The sequence below is a fragment of the Aspergillus aculeatinus genome (genome assembly GCF_003184765.1).
Source record: "Aspergillus aculeatinus CBS 121060 unplaced genomic scaffold BO66scaffold_2, whole genome shotgun sequence".
Classification (NCBI taxonomy): domain Eukaryota; kingdom Fungi; phylum Ascomycota; class Eurotiomycetes; order Eurotiales; family Aspergillaceae; genus Aspergillus; species Aspergillus aculeatinus.
Window position 1 is genome coordinate 295869 of NW_020291471.1, and position 20095 is coordinate 315963.

General features: G+C 51.7%; 5 protein-coding genes across 5 annotated transcripts; 3 read left to right on the forward strand and 2 right to left on the reverse strand.

The window, feature by feature from the left end:
• The first annotated feature begins 163 nt into the window (after positions 1 to 163).
• Positions 164 to 3767, forward strand: BO66DRAFT_67055 (putative spindle pole body component). Its single transcript, XM_025653483.1, has 5 exons — positions 164 to 395; positions 618 to 705; positions 828 to 1036; positions 1189 to 3595; positions 3658 to 3767. The coding sequence occupies exons 2-5, from the start codon at positions 646 to 648 to the stop codon at positions 3694 to 3696; spliced, it is 2715 nt and encodes a 904-aa protein (XP_025508623.1). The 5' UTR covers positions 164 to 395; positions 618 to 645; the 3' UTR covers positions 3697 to 3767.
• Positions 3768 to 4243: 476 nt separating this feature from the next.
• On the reverse strand, positions 4244 to 7519 carry BO66DRAFT_416974 (60S ribosomal protein eL8). The gene is made up of 5 exons (XM_025649638.1): positions 7274 to 7519; positions 6771 to 7157; positions 5565 to 5639; positions 4964 to 5473; positions 4244 to 4889 (listed from the first exon to the last, which is right to left on the reverse strand). The coding sequence occupies exons 1-5, from the start codon at positions 7340 to 7342 to the stop codon at positions 4689 to 4691; spliced, it is 1242 nt and encodes a 413-aa protein (XP_025508624.1). The 5' UTR covers positions 7343 to 7519; the 3' UTR covers positions 4244 to 4688.
• A 139-nt stretch (positions 7520 to 7658) lies between these two features.
• BO66DRAFT_364024 (translation initiation/elongation factor MRX8) lies at positions 7659 to 9387 on the forward strand. The gene is made up of 2 exons (XM_025645141.1): positions 7659 to 8293; positions 8367 to 9387. Exons 1-2 carry the CDS (start codon positions 7704 to 7706, stop codon positions 8905 to 8907), a joined length of 1131 nt encoding a protein of 376 aa, XP_025508625.1. The 5' UTR covers positions 7659 to 7703; the 3' UTR covers positions 8908 to 9387.
• Positions 9388 to 9836: 449 nt separating this feature from the next.
• On the reverse strand, positions 9837 to 13052 carry BO66DRAFT_433913 (F-box/WD repeat-containing protein; the record flags this gene model as incomplete). Its single annotated transcript, XM_025650731.1, has 3 exons — positions 9837 to 9962; positions 10013 to 12679; positions 12756 to 13052. The coding sequence occupies 3 exons, from the start codon at positions 13050 to 13052 to the stop codon at positions 9837 to 9839; spliced, it is 3090 nt and encodes a 1029-aa protein (XP_025508626.1).
• Positions 13053 to 15542: 2490 nt separating this feature from the next.
• On the forward strand, positions 15543 to 18376 carry BO66DRAFT_433914 (putative meiosis specific protein Hop1; the record flags this gene model as incomplete). Its single annotated transcript, XM_025650732.1, has 10 exons — positions 15543 to 15755; positions 15821 to 15843; positions 15908 to 16124; positions 16173 to 16452; positions 16507 to 16672; positions 16723 to 17026; positions 17087 to 17344; positions 17398 to 17626; positions 17675 to 17868; positions 17921 to 18376. 10 exons carry the CDS (start codon positions 15543 to 15545, stop codon positions 18374 to 18376), a joined length of 2340 nt encoding a protein of 779 aa, XP_025508627.1.
• Positions 18377 to 20095: the final 1719 nt, after the last annotated feature.

Genomic DNA, 20095 nt, shown 5'->3' on the forward strand with positions numbered 1-20095 from the left:
CATGTCAAACTAGGCCAATCATTCACTCTACACTTTCCATCCCTCCCTCCCTCCCCCCGGTTTGCGCGGTGCGGGCAGCAAAATTACGGCTGCCAAGCCCCGTCTTTGGGTCGCGAAGTCACCCCAGTGACTTTGCCGTTGTTTACTTTCCCTCCAACTCCTTCCCTCTCCCACTCTTTGTATTAATCGCTACACTTCCTCGACATCCTCCGGCTTAAGAACCCTTTTACCTACTAAAACCCCGGAACTACCTCATCTTCCAGTCACTGGAAAAACTCCATCTCGAAGACCCCCTTCATACTGTGTGCTGGTCGTGAGCTCCGGAACCTACGCCCTGTCTCTATTCCTGGTTGTTCGCCCGTGCACGAGATCTGCAGCCATCTGCAATTTTCCAGGTACGTCTTCATTTTTGAAGGGTTGGATGGGGAATTCTTCGATGCTGTTTCTCGCTGTTCCCTTCCCCCCTTGAGGTTCAGGACTTTTGCAGCGCGCTTGGACTTATCACCTTTGAGGATCGAACCTCAACAAGCGCAGTTCGATGCCATCCAGTCTACTTCCTCATGGGTAAGAGCGCAATCGCTGATCATGTCGCTCTCTCTTTCCTTCTCATCATCTAGTGGAAACTACTCTCATTAACCCGTCATAATGGCCGAGGGAGAAGAGGACTTCTCCTCCTTACCATTGCCCGACCGGTTCGCGCACAAGGTTAGCTAGCCTTTCCCCTGGATTATCATCTCTCCCATACTGCAAAGCCCCTCGTTCTGGGCTCGACCGGCGGTCATGTGGCGAGAGACTTATACTGATTGCGAGCTCCCCCAAAACCATAGAACTGGAAAGTCCGCAAGGAAGGATACGAAGATGCCAAACAACAATTCGAAAAGACGCCGGACGAGTCGGATCCGGTATTCACTCCATTCATACAAGACCCCGGACTCTGGAAAGGCGCGGTGGCAGATTCCAATGTGGCGGCTCAACAAGAAGGTCTTGGGGCCTATTGTGCATTTTTGAAGTTTGGTGGGGTACAGGCTTGTACAAGGTAAATTTGTCTACATGTTTCCCTTTTTGTTCCTCTTCGTGATGGGGGAGTGTTTTCGATGCGTGGAGCTTCGGGTGGAGAAACAGAGAGAGATGGAGGAAGGGGAGGTCGATTTGGGAGCACAAGACTAACATGATGCCTCATCCCTCTAGAACGCGCGCAACTACAATTTTACCGATCTGTGAAAAGGGTCTCATATCTACACGACCAGCCGCCAAGGCGAATGCGATCGAGGCCCTGCTTCTGTGTGTGGAGATGGATAAGGCGGATCCGGTGATTGAGGAGATGATGCCCGCATTGTCACATAAAATGCCCAAGGTGATTGCGGCCGCGCTGGCGGGGTTGAAGGCGATCTATCACAACTTCGGGTGCAAGCTTGTGGACCCAAAGCCGGTATTAAAAGCTTTACCCAAGGTCTTTGGGCACGCAGACAAGAATGTTCGGGCGGAAGCTCAAAACCTTACCGTGGAGCTCTATAGGTGGCTGAAGGAAGCCATCAAGCCCCTTTTCTGGGGCGAGCTGAAGCCTGTTCAGCAGACCGACTTGGAAAAGTTGTTCGAGGCCGTGAAGCAAGAACCGCCACCAAAGCAGGAGAGGCTCACCAAAGCGCAGCAGGATGCGGCGGCTGTCGCCAGTGCTGCTCCTGCAGCGGGTGGCGATGACGAGATGGAGGGAGTTGAGGAATACGCCGAGGATGAGGGCGAAGTCGACGTTTTCGACCTCGCGGAACCCGTGGATGTGGCGTCCAAAGTACCCGGCAACTTCACGGAACAGCTTTCTTCGTCGAAGTGGAAGGACAGGAAGGAGGCTCTGGATGAACTCTACACTGTACTGAACGTACCCAGAATCAAGGATGGGCCATTTGACGAGGTGGTACGGTTATTGGCTAAGTCCATGAAGGATGCCAATGTTGCAGTCGTGACTGTTGCCGCCAACTGTGTTGACCTACTTGCCAAAGGCCTGCGCAGCGGGTTCCTGAAGTATCGACCCACTATCATGGCACCGATGTTAGAACGCTTGAAAGAGAAGAAACAAAGCGTCGCAGATGCCCTAGGTCAAGCGCTCGACTCGGTCTTTATCGCCACCAGTTTGACGGAATGCTTGGAGGAGATCCTTGAATTCCTCAAACACAAGAACCCGCAAGTCAAGCAAGAAACCCTCAAATTCTTGATCCGTTGTCTTCGTACCACCAGGGACGTGCCGGCCAAACCAGAGATCAAGTCGATTGCAGAGGCGGCTACAAAGCTTCTTACTGAGTCTAGCGAGGTCAATCGTGCTGGAGGCGCAGAGGTTCTGGGTACCTTGATGAAAATCCTGGGAGAGCGGGCAATGAATCCTTACCTTGATGGTCTCGATGATATCCGGAAAACGAAGATCAAGGAGTTCTACGAGACGGCGGAGGTCAAGGCGAAGGACAGACCCAAGCCTATCGTTGGCCCGCCAAAGACTACTTCGGCAGTTGGCAAGAAGGTCCTCGGTGGCAAGAAGCCAGCACTCGGAACGAAGAGGCCTGCAGCTGCACCAGCTCCTGTCGAGGAGCCAGCTCCAGCACCGTCCCCATCTAAGCCTGCCACGAGAGCCATTCCGTCTAAGCTGGGTGGGCTTGCAAAGCCGGGCGGCGTTCCTGCCCCTAGTGGCCTCAAAAAGAGGCTTGCTGGTCAGGCTGGCTTGGCATCACCCCAAAGGCGTGTAATATCACCCCCTTCAGAGGATCAGCCGCCGCCGCCTGCTGCACCTCGACTTGGTCTCGGAAGGGGCCTTGCTGGTCGCCCAATCGCCCGGCCAGCGGCTCCGGCCGAGCCAGCTCCAGCCCCAGTCGCACCGCAGATGAGTGGCATGTCTGCCGCTGAACGTGCGGAACTGGAAGAGTTACGCCTCGAGAAAGAGCGATACACCCGCACTATCGATGATTTGAAGTACGACCGGACTAAGTTGAACTCTCAGATCACAGAACTCCAGAACCAAAACGCCCAGCTCATCGAAGACCACACTAGGGATGTTCTGAGCATCAAAGCTAAAGAGACCCAATTGGTACGAGCACGCAGTGACGCGGAGGCAGCAGAACAGACGGTCCAGAAGCAGCAGCGCGAGATCGAGCGCTTAAAGCGCGAGCTAGCTAGAGCGCTGCGCGCCAGTGCCATCAGCCCACCAAATGCCCTGCCCGACAACATCAGTATCTCTGAACCCGGGTTGGTCTATCAAGACTCGGGCCACAATGGGTACAATCCGATGTCCCGAGCTGGACTCCACATAGGATCACGGTTTGATACCTCCCGGCCGCGTAGTTATGCTTCCACTAGCCCCAGCGAAGAGAAGGAGAACAACGGCCTGGACTCTCCATCACTGAGCACCAGAGAAGGAGCCCTCGGGCGACGAAAGCTCAGCCCTACGTTCGGCACCGGCTACTCTGGCTTAGGAAGCCCCACACGCTCATCCGTACGGGGTTCTGGCAGTGCTTCGGGCGAGGACCAGCCTGCCAGGTCCACGGAACCAGCAGAGAACTGGAAAAGAGCTGCGGAAGTGACAAGTCAACTCAAAGCAAGAATCGAACAGATGAAGGTGAGCACAACCCCGGTCCGTTCCGCACACAATTTGGTACTAATAAAGTATACCACGTATAGGCAAGGCAAGGCCTTACACGACCACCTGCTCAGCGCTAATGACCGAATGACCAACAACCAACTTTGATTCGATTCCCCTTCATCACATATTATTCTTCTTGCTTCGACTGATATCAACCTCCTTTTGCACGCAGCAAGTGCACGGAGCTTCCAAGAATCCTTTCTTTCTCTTTGTCTATCCTATTTTCTCTTTTCATTTTCCCACTTCTTACTTCTACCGGTTCCCTTTGGTAGTCTCTTGACCACGTTAATAGCGCGGGGCCTGTCAGTGCTTTCGATAAGTGGAGCATATCGGATGGTTGAAAGGGACAGGGTGTATTTCTTGCTGGCTGTATCAATTCGTTTCTTCTTTTCTTTAATTATTTGGCGGGGGTTTAGCTTTTGTCGTACCATACCACACGCCAGCATACCACACGTTGCTATTCTCTGTATAGATGCTTTCTTTTATCCATCCGTGTGATCTCATGGGATGTATTTTATTACTACTTGGGTGGTATGGACTAGGAACTAGCATTGATTGCATTGTCATGAGGACCTACAGAAGCCAAGTGTGATTTGGACTCAGGTTGCCTAGGTGTCAAGGATTATGCCTGAGGCTGAGACTGCAAGTTTTAATGCCTTAGGCTGATACAGCCTCCGTGCTACATGGGCAGACTAGCCAGGGCGTAGTCGTTCTTTGGGTGCATATTCTCTTCTGCAACTCTCAACTACGCTTAACGAGGTGCAGACCTCTTCTCATGAATGCTTCGCTTCCTTTTTCTCTCAACTTTGAATGCAAAAAACATAGTATACGTCTACGAAGGTGTGCAGGAGACAAAGAGTTGAGAATCATTGGAAAATAGCATTCATGAAGGGGGGGTATCTGCAAGGTTGTACATGGAGGAGAAAGGTAGAAGACCGCGTCATTGAAAAAAATTTGGTTTGGGTATAAGAGTTTTTTGTGGTAACCCGTCAGTGCAGTGAAATTTTTTCGGTTCACATAGCTAAGCTTTTTGGTTTGGTATCTGGGGATCTAGTGACACGAGACTAGCTTAGACACGGATGGCACCCTCAACGGCCTTGCGCTTCTTCTCCTGGCGGGCGACAGCCTTGGCGCCCATGATACCACCACCCCAGTGGCGGCGGGACTCCTCGTACTTGTCGGTGTAACCCTCCTTGATGGCGGAGAGGAGCTTGGAGAACTCGGTGTTGTCCTCGGAGCGGACCTCGGTGAGAGCGAGGACGGCAGCGGTCTGGAGGGAAGATGTTAGAGGGTGTCTTCAAGGGGATGTGTAGGGTTTGGGAGCAGGGCAGTGTGGAGACATACCTTCTTGTGGACGACGGTACCGAGACGGGCCTTGCCCTTGACGATGGCGTAAGGGACACCCATCTTGCGGCAGAGGGCGGGCAGGAAGACGACCAGCTCGATGGGGTCGACATCGTGGGCGATGAGGACGAGGGAAGCCTTCTTGTTCTCAACGAGGCCGACAACGTGGTTGAGACCGTACTTGACGTTGTAGGGCTTCTTGGAGACATCCTCCTTCTTCTTGCCCTCAGCGACGGCGGTGGCCTCGACGTGGAGACGCTCCTTCTTCTCGGCCTTGGTCTCAGGACGGTACTTGTTGAGGAGCTTGAAGGTCTGGGCGGCGGTGTTGCGGTCCAGGGTGCTCTGGAACTGGGCGATGGAAGGGGGGACCTTGAGGCGGAGGTTCAAGATCTTCTTCTGGCGCTGGAGGCGGACATACTCGGGCCACTTGACGAAGCGGCTCAGGTTGCGCTTGGGCTGGATGTCCTGGCCAATGCCGAAGTTGCGGGAACGCTTCTCGATGAGAGGGTTCTGGGTGGGGATCCGTTAGCATTTACATAAGAGGTCGTCTTTCGACGATCTGGGCCTTGACAGGCCCAAGATCTGAAGGGCGTGTGCTCACCTTAGCGGCCTTCTTGGAACCAGCCTTACCCTGGGGGTAAGGGAGGGAGGCAACCTTCTTTCCGGACTTAGGGGGCTATCATTGAGAAAAAAGAAGAAATCAGCATCGTGTGCTCCACCATGTTGTGTTTTTTTTCTTGTGCTGAAACTCTTCTTTAAACTCTAGAGAGATCGCAAAGTTGCAGCCGGAACTTGATTCGCTCCTGTTCCTGTGCGCATGAACTGTATCTCAAGCTCATATCACATTGGGAAAAGGAACAAAAAGAATCCGGCTACAACCTTGCGACTCCAGCCAAATCATCACTGATTCCGTTTCACTTGAAGAGGGCCCAGTGAAGGGTTCTCAAGATCCACGAAATGCAGCGGAAACCATTGCTATCTCAAGACCGAGGTGCGCGAGATGCAAGTTACCAACTTCCCACAGTTATGGTCTTTCACACAACATGTCGGTAATCGGCAGTTGTTTGTCGATGACAAGGGTGTGTTCTCTCTCTCTCTAGAGGGTAGAGGAATTTTGTTGCTTCATCGGGATGTAGAAATCTCAAATGCTTACCACCATTGTTGTCGACTGAGATCCGCAGCGGCGTTGAGTGACGGGATTGACGATCGAGAGAAGAGAAGAAGAAACGAAGGGAAGCAATTTGATTTTCGCGGAGAAAAAGCCGCCTGCCGCTTCTGTGGGCCGCCTTCGGAACAACTGCCTTGCCGGCGTTCCAGATTTCTGTAGATCACGTGCGATAGGGCTCAACCCCCTGGCAGAATAGCGGGCGGTGCACTGTACTATACCATGTTCCAGCCTGCATGTCCTTAATTCAGTAGCTATTTTGATATGGTAGCTAGTGTAACTTCGTTGTAGATTGTCTGCCGAGTCACTGGTTGCCTCTAATCAAGAATAAAATCCAGGTCTAGTCTAATCACATTACCCTAACGCCATCAACAGAACAACTATGTATGCGCATACAAAATAACCAAACCGTATACAGCCAAAGAAAATCATTACACATGAGAGTCTCATCTCATCCCTACTTGTGGTATCAGATATCGCTTGATGCATAGCCCTTCCTCCCCCTTCCCCCGGTCTATCACCGTATAGAGTAACTGGATTCTACCGCCACCCACCCAGCCCAGGCAACCCACCCCTCCCGAGCCCCGAACTGGCGGCCTGAATCGCCCGCTTCTTCCCCAGCTGGCCCTCCTGGCTCTTCACGCCAGCCACGATCTTCTCGATGTTGGTCTCGACGACCACGCCGCCGACAACCATCTCGCCCAGCACCGCGTGCATGGTCTCGTACCCGAAGATGAGGTCCAGCTCGCAGACGTTCTCGAACATGCGGTCCAGGGCCTCGACGAAGACCTGGATCAGATCAATCAGCGCCAGGGGCGATTCGGTCGAGGTCGAGATCATGATGAAGGAGAGGGTGGCGTAGGTGCGGTAGGTGATCTGGGTGGGCGCGTCCGAGGGCCCGTTGGCGGCACTGGCGCTGGCCCCGCGCGAGAGCAGCGGCGGGAGGGGCAGGAAGTTGCAGGCGCTTGGGGGGCGCTGGGAGACCAGGTTGTAGATCTGAGTGATGAGGGTCTGTTTGGTTTGGGTGTCCTGGTGTGTGCGAGAGAGGGTTAGCAATGACAAGGCTGGATGGGGGGAAATAGGGGGTTCAGGTGAGCAAGCGATAAGAGGGGATGCGGGCAAGGCCTGTAGAGAGAACATCTCACAATTTGAGTATAGAACTTGGTCAGACGGGGTTGACCGTTGTTGTTGAACACCAGGACGGCGTTGATCATCTTGGAGGCCTGGCTCTTGTCTGTCTTCTGGAATATGGACGCGTTGCGAAGGGATTGAAAGAGAGAAAGATAATATGTGGTGGGTTAAGTGCTCCAAGTGAACCAGCTCAGGAACAGTACCTGCAGTAGTCCGAGTCAGTCTGTATTGTGCGTATCTCCGAAGCTCTCCGATTTCCCCTCGCGCGGGCGTGACGCATCTTCTTATCGATTAGGCGGTGGAGTCAATCGGACCGACCTAGAATGTCACCGCCCGGCAGATTTTCTGATTCCGGAGGAAAGCTTGTCTCCAATTGAAAAACTACCAGACCATCATCACCTCAACAACCTTGTTCTGAGTGGGGGGACTCGCCGAATTTTCAACATGGTTATCCAACTTCACACTCTCAGATCTTCGATCCGGCCGTTACAGGCACAAGTCCATCGATATTTCTCCTCCGCAGTAACGGCGAGGAACTCCTCGCCTACCGAGCCCCCGCTGGAAGAAGACTTCACCAGCCCTGCAGAGGCGGTCGACCCTCAACACCCTACCCCGAAGACGCTCCTCTCCGACCTGCCAGCAACCATCCTCAATGACTACTATGAGACCGAGTGCCCCAATGACGCCCAGCTCGCCTACGCGGACAAGTTCTTCGCCCCCTCGCGCCACTCCCCGGTCAAGCTCTGGTCGGCCAGCAAGTTCCTGACGACGCCCATGTCCGCCCACGAGCCCGAGGTCTGCTTCCTCGGCCGCTCTAACGTCGGCAAGAGCTCCCTCCTGAACCGCATTATGACGGGCAAGCTCTGCTACACCTCGAGGAAACCCGGCCGGACGCGGGAGATGAACGCCTTCGGCATCGGCGGCACCAAAGGCGGCGAGTCGAAGATCGTGCTGCTGGATATGCCGGGCTACGGCTATGGCGGTCGGTATGAATGGGGTAAAGAAATCATGAAGTACCTAAAAAAGAGGAAGCAGTATGTTTTGGTCTCGAGCAGCAATCTCCCCACGCAAACCCCACCTTTTAACTTGAAAGCTACACACAATTAGACTCCGCCGCATCTTCCTCCTCATCGACGGCTTCCACGGCATGAAGCCCATGGACCGCGTCATGATCCGCTCGCTCAGCGAATACGGCCTCCCCTACCAGATCGTCGTCTCCAAGATCGACAAGGCCCTCGTCAAGCAGCGCAGCCAGCTCCGCTCCGGCATCTCGGAGTCCTCCCTCGCCTTGTGTCGCGACCTGCACCGCGAGTTCCGGGAGTCGGCCGCCGACATCGCCCGGGAATGGAACGGTCCCCCGCCCCTCGGGGAGACCCTGACCGCCTGTGCGCAATTCGAGCGCACCCCCGGCAATCACATCGGCATCTCCGCCCTGCGCTGGGCCATCTTGAAGGCGGCCGGGTATGATGCGAATCTGGACGCGGAGGCGAATGTGATTAAGCAAGAGAAGGTGGCGGTGACGCAGGTACAGAACGAGGAGGGCGAAGAGAAGAAGAACACCAAGACGAAGGCCGGTAAACTTCCGGTAACGAAGGTGTTCAGTGGGCCAATCACATATTTATCCCACGTGCCGCCCAAACGACGATGAAACAGAGATGGAGAGAGAGAGGCTCTTTCACGGGGGACAGAAATCGAATTCACCATGGTACCACCCATACAACAGAGAGCGGAAGGGAATCAGAACACAATTTGGACGTGCCTTGAATTGATTTTCATTAAGACCGGGGGGCCATGTTCACCTCCGCTCCCCCAAGGCGGGAGGCATCAATATTGCCATGTTTTCTGTCACATTTGGAGCAAAGGCTATGCGCCTCGCATCATGTCCGATGCTACCGGTGCCCATTTGTGAAGGTCATCTGGTTTGATCTTGCTATCGACATGCATAGCTTGCGGATTGATGCGCGAGTCCGTGTGCGACTCTCAAACCTCTCAGGCTATGCTAGGATCCACGGTCTCTGTTAACGCTCGCTTGAAGTCGTCAGTTTGATCGACGAGCGCATTGTAGTATTACGTGTAAATAAGTAATTTTTCAACAAGACATGTGTATTCATTACAAGCACTAGTCAGGGCCACTTCAAAGACATTTTTTCATTGATTTCTATGGCAAGTGAGTATTGAAACAGCTGCAATGTGTGCAAAAATGTTTAAGCATGAACAGAGGCCGAGACCTTGAAGGCCTGGGGCTCGAGATAATGTTAAATGCATATGGACACAGAATATGCGAGACATGGCGCAAATCAAGACGGAAAGAACGTTGACCCTGGGATCAACAGGATGTTTTGAATGCCACAACGCCGACCCATCATTATGCCGCACATCAAAATATGCTAACCACGCTATGCAAGTCTCATGATAGGAATAGAAAATCCATGGAGGGGTATCGTAATTATTTCATGGCTGGATCTGTTGAGTTAAAACGAGGGAATGAAGTGGCCGTGCCGTTGCCTAGATGTCGATTGGCTGCCCTCAATCGTCTCTGTGGGGGGGAAAGCCGGACAACAAGCAGCAGGGTCGGATCTAAGCATCCGACACATCGTAATCTTCGTCGGTGTCGCTGACCTCGTTGCCCCAGCGATTGACAAGAATACGTCTGCCTAGCTGCTCACTGGGCACACCGTCGCGCGAAGCGCCAAAATCGAGAACCTGGAAATGGTCAGCAAACAACTCTTGTATATAGCAAACACAATACTCACTTCGATGTAAGTCACTTCACGACGTTGCACTGCAGCAACGCAGCGACGATCGTTGAACTTGACCTGCCAAACTCCGCCCAGATCGGTGAGAAGGTCTCGAACACACTCTCCAGTGCGAACATCCCACATCTTCAAAGTTCGATCGGAGCCGGAGATGACCTTCTGTTCGTCATGCTGGAAGCATGTGATCGCCCCCGTATGGGCGCTCAGCAAGTTCTTGCATTGACCGGTCTCCGGGTCCCAGATCCGCAGAGTACAATCTGCAGCTGCTGAAACCAGACGTTCATATTTCAAGTCGAGCAGTCCAACGAGAGAGGTATGACCTTCCAGGTTGAACAAGAGTGACCCTGTCTCCAGAGACCAGACTTTGATCATGACGTCCATGGCTCCACTGATACAGCGATTACGTTTATGGTCCAAGACCACGCTATACACCTTTTGTGTGTGACCTTGAAGTCTGTGGACAACTTCTCCCGTTGACGTCTTCCATACCCGGACTGTGAAGTCATAACTCCCGCTCACCAACGTGTCACCATGTGCTGCAATCGCTCGGACCGAGTGCTGATGACCTGTAAGAACACGAACAAAATACGGGCAATCAGTGTCGTCCGAGTGAGGTCCACTAGGATGATACTCAGGGTCATCAGGCTTCGGAAGTTTCCAGACCCGCAGATTGGAATCACGAGAACCTGTGATAATTAGTGGCTCTTTAGGCATCATCTCAGCAGAGCCATCGGCCTTTTTCCCCACTTCCGTTGGTAGGACAATTTGCAGGCAGCGTACAGTTGAGGTGTGCCCGTGAAAGACCTGGGTACACTTCGCTTTTTCTATGTCCCAAACTCTGACTGATCGATCGGTAGATCCAGAAACCAGAGTATTGCCGTAGTACTCGAGAGCCCAAACGCCACCCTCATGGCCTTCCAGGGTTGCTCTAAGAACACCAGTATTTGTGTCGAAAACATTAATATTTGTGTCATCACTTCCAGTCACAATCTTATCCGTGTCAAACTGCAAGCAAGTGACCACGTGATTACCGTGCGCCCCAAATGCAATATGTCTTGGTTTGACATCCGGTTTCATCCAAGCTTTGTGGATGGCATAATGACGCTGATACAGCGATTTGTAGAGATGAAGTCCTCGTAGGGTTGGTAGGCCTATCTCTGGGTATGGGATAGCGGCAGCGGCGGCATTCGCGGCAGCGTAAGGTCCTTCCGAGTTAGACACCTCTGTTCTCCAATCTGCGGATTCGGAATGATCAGTTCCGCTTGAAGAAATCTTCCTCTTTGTTAATTTCCGGCTTGAGACACGCGTGACGGCTTTCCTCTTCGGTCGACGACTAAAAGACAATGCCATGTCACTTGACTCCGCAAGAGATACCGCAGTCTTGTTGTGGCCGGACTCCTCATCAGACTGAAAGGATGACAATGTACCCAAGTCTTTTTCATGGTCCTCGCTGCCGCTCGGGAACTGCCAGCCCCATCCTTCTCTGATTGCACGTTCCAGCTCTCCATCGGGAAGTTTAAAGCCATCTCGATCAAAGAGCTCTTTCCACGACTTCTCGTCAGAGTTGATGATATGTCGCCATCGTTTGGACACCTGCGCGGCTCGACACATGGTCTGAACATCGAAATATTTGACAATGTTGAGACTTAGCTCGGTCGGAAGAGCAGACAAGAAATCACACTTCAGGGCCGGATTTACAACGTCTGCAACAAACTGCAAGGTCGGTTTGGGACAACGTTTGAGCATCTGATGCATGACGTACGGTTTCATCGGATCGGGAATCGTGTCGAAAAATTCCAGGACTGCGGGAATCTCCATTAGCGAAGCAGACCGCTGCGTCACAGACGTCGAGGAGCTGCCGCCAGCTTGCTCAACGAACGTTGCCTTCGCTTGCACATTCCGCAAAGAACCTACCGCCTTGGTGTCATTATTGTCATAACTCGAATCCGTGTCAGCTTCTGGTTCTTCGGCAGAGTCGAACGAGGAATCAACGTTCATTGCGTTCATCGCAGCGACTGGGGACAGACTTGGGCTAGGCAAGCACATATCTTGTGCCACCAAATTATCGATAAATGCCCGCTGTGACGCTGATTCGCTTGGTGGATGCTGAGAATCGTCGTCCGGAGCACCATAACCAGAATCCTGACTTGCAGACGCCCCTAAGTGAGGTCGACTGAGGCTTGATTCCGTGTCACTCCGAGCTAACGGCCTGCTTCGGTCTGAGACGACGGTTTTGGTGCGGAACGGTTCTCTCCAGGTGTTGTTTCCTGAGAAAGTGCCCTGCGACTCAATCTCCGAGGACAACGGGGATCGTAGCAATGTCTCTCGGCGAGGATTACTCAGACTGTAGACCCTCCGTCTGGGAATGACACCCTCCCCCGCATTGTTATTGCTTTCCGTCTCCGGAGTGGCGAGGCCAGCCGTCATAGATTGTGCTTGCGTGGGGGCTTGAGAACGAAACGAACGAGCTGAAGGCTCGGACGGAACTCTTTGGGAAGACGCATGGGTAATACGGTGACTATTCTCGATAGCGCGACGCTTAGATATGGAGAGGTGGTTCAGGGGCTGAGAACGGCGGGCCAGTTGGGCATCATCTGAGGTAAATGAGGTCACGGATCGTACCACACCGTTTGAAGCGTTCAGAGCAACCGCCTTTTCGTTCAGCTACATGTATCATGTCAGTATAATCATTATAAAATCAAGACAAGCGAATCACAAGGCGGAAATTAGACAAACATACCTCCTTCAGCTTGGCTGCCGTGTCTTCGGGCTCGTGAAAGATAACCTGTTTCCCACCAAGTTCGAACTTAATGTTTCTCAATGATGGAGGAGTAGGAGATGATGCTAAAGGATATAGTTTCGGGTCGAGATTCCGCATTGCGTGAGGCGGCCTTATGGACATGGGTGGAAAAGTGGTGGTCGTAGTGGTGGTGGTCGTCACAACCGTGGTTTGAGTGGCAGGAGCAAACGAGAATTGTCCTACGGCTGCTTTGGGAGAGCCAGGGTCAAGACCATGACCATTTTCGCGGTCCTCCATGGCGTGTTCCCAGAGTCCGGTGCTGCTGTAGGGACGGGGTTGCAGTGTAGAGCACGGTTTGAGAGTCTGTCGCGCTAAGACAGCGTGGTCAGGGCGGGCTCAGGGTCGAGAGTGTGATGAAGTATGAGGCACCATCGAAGATAATCTCAGGTACTTTGCGAAGCTAGTGCGGTGAACAGGATCTTTTTATAATGGGGCGAGGAATCGTAGTTTTGTGCGCGAGAAAGTCGGCTAGACTCTTGTCGAAGCAAAGTCGGTGTTAAAGAGGGTCGCCAACACGATACACGCCCGTCAAAACCATTTGAGTGCCCAAGAGGATTGGGAAAGAGTCGTTAGAACATATCCGTGCCAAGCAAGGTCGACTGGAGAGAAAAGAGGAACAGAAGTGGTCAGAGGTGTTAAGTAAAAGGAGTGGGTTGGGTAAGGGTTGGAGAAGCTGTGGCGTGCTTTGCTGACAAGGAGGTTGTTGTGCGGAGAGTAAGTAAGTTGGGATGAGGGAGGGAGGGAATTAGAGGAGGAGGAGGAGGAGGAGGAGGGAGGAGACAGGCTGGGCTGGAGCAGTGGAGTGGAGGAGAGAGAGGGAGGGAGAGGGAGTTGGAGGTGGTTGGCGGGCGAGTACCAGGTAAACTACTGGTGGTTTGGGTCGGTGCCTTCTTTTCTGGTTGGAAGTTTACTTAGTCAGTCTCACAGTCTCAAGTAACTAAACTTAACTAACTTAGCCAAGTTAATCAAGTAGCAAACCCGACTATGGAAAGTAATCATCGAACCCGCACCTGGGCTACTAACGGAGTAATACTCAATCATTAACTAACATATTAAAATAGCTGAGTTAAGTTACAGGTGTTAGTACTGTAAAAGTACTACTAAGTACAGTAAGGTAAGTTAGTTCGTTCTTAACAACGACTAGCCCAATCTGGCCGCCTTCCCGAGGTGCTCGTTTTGGGGCGAAATCGTCATTTTCATTCTCCGCAGTTGCAGGTTTAGTGACGACAGAGCTTGGAAGAATGTATGGCAAATCAAGGGTTTTTGCAGGCCAAGTTTCTGATACGCAGCAAGCAGGTGGTGCAACTTTTACACATACTCCGTACACCGAAACTGCATTGAACAATGAAGAACAAGAAAGCAAACAACGAAGGAGGCAAAAAATTCAAGAGGCGAGGCGGGCGGTTAAATTAGCTGCTGAGTTTTTTACCGTCCTGCAGATTCAATTTGCCCAATGCCCGGAACGCTCTGTGACCTGAAGCCCAATCATTCTGGCTTGGGACATGCAGAATCATGGCATCGAATCGCGGGCGTGTCGGGATACTACAGTAGGTTCCTGTTTCCACCGCCACCAATACTTCTTATCCGCCCTTCATTATCAGTGCATATGACACTTTTGTGTCTTACTTTGTAGACTTGGTCGCTTTTTCTGCTTTTTCTGTCCGTTTGACGAGGACTCCTCGTGCAAGACTACATATAAGAGTTCACTGAGTAAGACTGGGATCTCGCCACTTGCCTCGGAAACAGTACACGTGACATGGTGGGGTTCTTCAAGGGAGATGATATTGTTTTTTTTTTTTTTTGTTTTTTTTTTTTTTATTTTTTATTCTTTGCTATGTTCTCTGAAGGCCAAAGCCATCAAGGTGAGAAAGTCGTTATAAAAGCGCAGAGTAGTATCTACCTGTATCCATCATTGTTTTGTGTGCGATCAAGGAAGAAAAGACATCGACATGCCAGACTTGCCAGGGACAATTGCGGGGAAGCGCCAGATAAAGTCAGACCGTCTCGCCCGCGTTATCGATCATCGGTTGCCGGTTCCAGAGAATATTACTACAGTCCAATAACTACGGTACAGCAGTTGACAGCCTCGGCCGCAGACGTTCAATCCGACACTTTTTGACCATTCAATTTTTCATCAATGACTAGGTACGGTAAGCAGTAGAAGTTCAAGCTGATCGGTCTGGTTCTAGCCCTGTGGCAAAACTACCAATCACAGGTCGCACAGTAAGATCACTGTAGTGTTTGAATCACCTATGGTTGAATGGCTCCTTGATCAATACATATATTTCCCGTTGCGATTCTCCAGCGAAAGCAGTACCGTGTGTCATCTTGGTTACCTTGATTAGGTGGAGAATGGCCAGAGAAGCTCCTACGAACTCACAGTAGATACTAGATAGATTGTACAGTACATTCTCCAAAAATTATTCATTATCATAAGGCGGGTTCTGTTGGCAGGAAAAAATGGTCTTCGCATTCCCCGTGACCCGGACGGTACTTTGGGTGTTGTCGGTCTGATGTCGTCAACCCGTCAACTCGTCAACCCGTCAACCCCCGTCAACTCGCCTTTGGTCGGTCTGCTTTCCCCGAAACATTGCTTGCTGCTTGCTCACCTGCAATGTTACTCTGCCTTACCGTGCTCCGATTCCTCCCTTTTCCCTGCGAACTCCTTCCATTGATCACACGCACCATACTGCATTCTTCAGATCATTCATCTTGTCGCTTGCCAGAATGGTCAGATTAAGGGACTCCAATCCGCTTTACCCCTCCGTTCAAGTACAACCTCCTCGCATCCTTCATGATGCGGCGGCGAGTAGCGGGCCCACAACCAATGTCCAGACCCAGACCGTCATTGGAGCCCCTCCAAGATTAGTGCTTAAAGAAAGTATATCGCAGCAGCAGCAACAAAGCTTGGAGATGGTTCAGATCATGCTGCATGTATCGGTAGGGCCTCAATGATCATACCCTTGTGGGCTTGTCACCGACATCCGCCTGACGCACCTGACTAGTTTGGTACCTTATTCTACCTTCGGTTCGTCGCGTTTCCGCCTCGATTCGCTATAGAGCTAGAATCTCATAGATGTGTTATGCTGCAGGGAGTTCCTACCGCTTCCCTGTTTCGATGACAGGGACCTCAAGGAAACCCAGCGCGAAAGGAAATTCTCCTACCGCGAATTCCTCGACCGGAATACACCATGTCCTACGCTAGAGTCTGATGCGCAGGTTCCCTTTGGCAAAGGCAAAAGGGGCCAGCCGCTCAAGATCATCCTTCGAGGCTCCGATCCCAAGGCGGATATGATCCTTGACATCTTGGTATGACTCCGTAGTCAATCGCGCATCACAGCATGTTGACATGCGCAGGAAAACGGCATCTTCGACGCTTTAAGCAAGAATGTGCTGGAAGCCGTCCAATTGACCGTCCTTGTCGACAAGGATGCCCCCGAGAATGTGCTCGAGTCCTACACGTTCTCCTTCAAATACTCTGGAGAGTCTGGAGATATCAACCACCGTCTCGAAAGTCTGTCGATAGAACCAGTGGGACTAGTTGCTGACATCAAGACTGCCCAATCAGCCAGAGTAGGCTTGGAGACGATTGTGAGGCGGCTGATCACGTTGAGTGCCTTCTTACCAGCTCTTCCAAGTCAGTATCCTCAGCTCATTCGAAGGGGGAAGTCGCTAACAGAAGTGAATCCAGACAAACGCAATCTAGGGGTTCATTTGTTCTATACTGATAATTGCCCTCCTGAATATGAGCCTCCGGGATTCAATGGGGCGAAAGATGACACGATCAAGTTTCCCCATTCAGAAAACTGGAGAAGAGAGTCGCAATCATGCGGTATAATGGATAGTGGATGGCATACGTAAGGAGATTCTTAACCCTTGTGATGGCTAAGTAGCTGATTATGTTCAGTGTGGGACTTAGGGTATCTTCTATGAAGTGGACTGGGCCTGAACCAGAAGGCTCAGAAGCTCTGCCCCAAATACCACCTGATCTTGAACATACGGATGTAGTTCAGAGAATGGATGATGTGGGATTTCGGGAGAAGGAGAGCGAGGCCGCCATCAACGTGGTCGAAAAGAGCAACAAGACCAATAAAGATGGCTCATCAACCCAGGACCATGTTGTATCATCTACGCCATCGCAGAAAGCTGATGATTCTGTGGAACCTACCCAGGATGCTGCCGAAAGGCTGCAGTTGGAAGGAATGTTGCGAGTGAGTGAATTCTGCCTGAGACATGACAAATTTTCTTAGAAAGGCTACTAACAAGCCCAGACTCAAGAGTCAGGCTCTCAATTCGATAGTGGCCTGTCTCCTACACAGCCTATCGCCTCTGAAGCGCGTCCCCAGTCTGGGGAACCAAGCAGTATACAACCAGTACAAGTTCCGAAGCCAAATCTTTCAGATGAAAGTGTTCGTCACATTACGGAGTATTTGAAAGCTCATGGCTTGGATGCTCCTCGAGCTGAGGAAGGCCAAGGCATCGTGAGGTGTCAATGCGGCTGGGAAGGCGAAGAAAAAGCGAAATCTATGGTAGGTGGTGAGCCAGATGGTGTTGATAACACAAAAGAAACTAACGTTGGTAGATTGAATGCTCTTTCTGCCACTTGTATCAGCATTTGTCCTGCTACGGATATAAAGATAGCGATGATGCCAGATTACCTAATGTCCACGCCTGTTATCGTTGCCTCCTGCAACCAAAAGAAGGCCAAGTACTCCAGGAAATGACCAGCCTGGTTCTTCTAAGAAGAGCCATCCAGATCATCCAGACGGAGGGCTACCCGAATCATACGTCGGTCTTCACCGAGAAGCTTCGTGAGTGGATCAATTATACTTTTGATACCATAATCTGACTGCGTGTAGACTGCAATGGACAGACCGTCATTCAAATGACGGAGCTGCTCAGAAAGCGCGAGCTCCTGGAAGCGACACCGGGATACAAAAGCAAAGGGTTCTCGCGCAGAGGCTTGCCAAAGTTCTTCATCCCAGCTTCGGAGGATGTCCAGCGGACAATCGAGGAAGAAATTCTGGATCCGATGCTGAAGATCCGACACCACGTAAGTCCGCTCTTACTTGTTGTGACTTCCAACCGTGCTTAGTGTACTACAGTATATCTGGCCCGATGGTTCGGGACCGCCTACTGAAGCGACAAGGTCCTTGATCGATAAAGATGGGGAAGCAAACACCGAGGACACGGACTCGCAAAAGGAAAGCTTAGATTCTGCGCTCAAGCCAAGGGAACAGCGCGATACAGAGCCGCCGGAAGAAATCGTGACGGTTACCGGGAGCCAGACTCGAAGTCGCAAGAGGAAACAGTCCTTGCCTGTTCCCAAAGAGGACAGTGCACAGCCCGAACAGTCGACACCAGACCGTCCGAGTGGCAGAGTCACAAGGTTTAGCAGTCGAAGGGATAGCTCCCAACAGACCCACAGAACTCCGCGCCCAAAGACACCGACGACGAGAGAGACGAGCGAGGGTAGTCTTCGAAGGAGTGGCAGAAAGCGGCGTAAGATCAGCAACTACTCCAAGCTCATTGATGTTGGGGCCGACGAGTTCGATGTCTGAACAATGCGACTCGTGAGGTCTCACTAATGGGATGTGATGTGCAAATGCTCATAACCCCCCTCGAAGACCATGATTAGTCGGATGAAAACCTTCAACCTCGAGGTAATACACACCGGTCATGTTATTTATAAAGTGAAACGAGGACCCTGAGTCATGACAAGCTTTCGACCCAGGGTCTGGCTTAGGGTCTCCGGCTAGCTTTCATGTGCGGTTAGGATGTTTCGAAATAAGGTTATTGCACCCCTTTGTCTCAACCCCCCACCCCACGCAGTGGCCAGAAAGAGCTCAAACCCACGAACAGGAGGGGAATTGGGGTTCATTTGCAGAAACAGCACAAGAGTTTGATATCGCGTGAAACGCGCATGGTTTGAGACGCAAAGATGGAGTGTTGCTTGAGTGGGTACGTCTTTATTCGCACGGTGGTCTATGTACACCTTGCAGGCAAAGCTTATTATATTTCAAAAAAAGCTACTATGATCATAGTAGCAGCAGTATTATATTCTGTCAAGTTTCTATGACAAAAGCGAGTCGGTTTCTTATCTGGGTCAATCGTTGCAGGAGGTGGAATGAATGATCTTCTTTTCGTGCCATCAGACTCGCAGTAAGCTGTTTCCGAAAGCTGCCCGGGCCTCGTATAGTAAGCCACAAAGAAAAGACTAACTCAGCTAGTATGTGATCGAGATTGACATGGAAAGCAAGGACCACTTCTCATTCTACCTAGTACCGTCCTGCTGGTTTACCACTCCAACCCCGGCAACCGCAAAGAGCAAGGCATTGAAAGCTCAGCTTAAAAGCGCAAAGGAACAATGGCCGATTCGATAGCCAGCACCAAGCACTGCGTAGTTATCAAAACCCCTAAAGGTACTATGGTATAGTACACCTAGCAGTCATCAATACCAACCTGAACAACCACACATCGACCTCCACTGCTCCAGTGGTCATATCCCTGGCTTTCCATTCCATTCCAACCCGTATCTTATACGTCTCAATGAGCGTCTATAATGCCCGTCGTCACCGACACAAGACCAAGCTCATTCTTGATCCATTCACCTCACTCTACCTCTAAAGCGTAGCAGATGCATGCGAGATCGTCGTCGAGTACGTACCCATACCAAATATCCCCTTTGATCCGCGCCACCCCCCCCCCACACCTCCACACACAAGTGAGCATTCATCACAAAGCCGCCAATGTCCATTCTCTTCACCCGTCCTTCCCCCAATCCCAGACCTATAAACCTCAGTACCACCGTCGCCAACACCCCGAAACCGTACCATCGCATGAGCCCGGAAGATGCGAAAGCCCCCCTAGCAAAAGCGACGCCGATCAAATACCCAGCCAAGTACTGGCGTGGATCACCAGAGCGCCAAAAAACGGGAATTTTGGCGTGGGAAGAGGGGGGAGGGGGTGGGGGACGAAGGTACAACAAATTTGGAATTTCGGTCTTGATCGTGGATCGGAAGGCTCGTCATGCCCGCAGCAGCAGGCTCGTGGGCGAAGCGGCACGGACTGACAACTTTTTTGACCCTTAGTTGTACCATGTAGTAGTCTATCTTACATCTGGTGCGTTTGGGGTTTGGGATGTCTCCATGACGATTGAGCCGTCATATTCGGCGCATTTGCAGAAGAGGGATTAGATTCGTGCGGGCAGCGGGGACTACTGGATGGGAAGAGGTGGGAAGTGGGTAGGGATTTCGGGGGAGAGATTTGGTTTTGGGATA

Coding starts and splice junctions, on each gene's coding strand:
- BO66DRAFT_364024 (XM_025645141.1), top strand. CDS start 7,704: ATGGTTATCCAACTTCACACTCTCAGATCTTCGATCCGGCCGTTACAG. Junction 8,294..8,366: donor TACCTAAAAAAGAGGAAGCA/GTATGTTTTGGT, acceptor ACACACAATTAG/ACTCCGCCGCATCTTCCTCC.
- BO66DRAFT_416974 (XM_025649638.1), bottom strand. CDS start 7,342: ATGATCAACGCCGTCCTGGTGTTCAACAACAACGGTCAACCCCGTCTG. Junction 7,158..7,273: donor CCAAGTTCTATACTCAAATT/GTGAGATGTTCT, acceptor CGCACACACCAG/GACACCCAAACCAAACAGAC. Junction 4,890..4,963: donor GTACCGTCGTCCACAAGAAG/GTATGTCTCCAC, acceptor TCTTCCCTCCAG/ACCGCTGCCGTCCTCGCTCT.
- BO66DRAFT_67055 (XM_025653483.1), top strand. CDS start 646: ATGGCCGAGGGAGAAGAGGACTTCTCCTCCTTACCATTGCCCGACCGG. Junction 706..827: donor CCGACCGGTTCGCGCACAAG/GTTAGCTAGCCT, acceptor CCAAAACCATAG/AACTGGAAAGTCCGCAAGGA. Junction 3,596..3,657: donor CAAGAATCGAACAGATGAAG/GTGAGCACAACC, acceptor TACCACGTATAG/GCAAGGCAAGGCCTTACACG.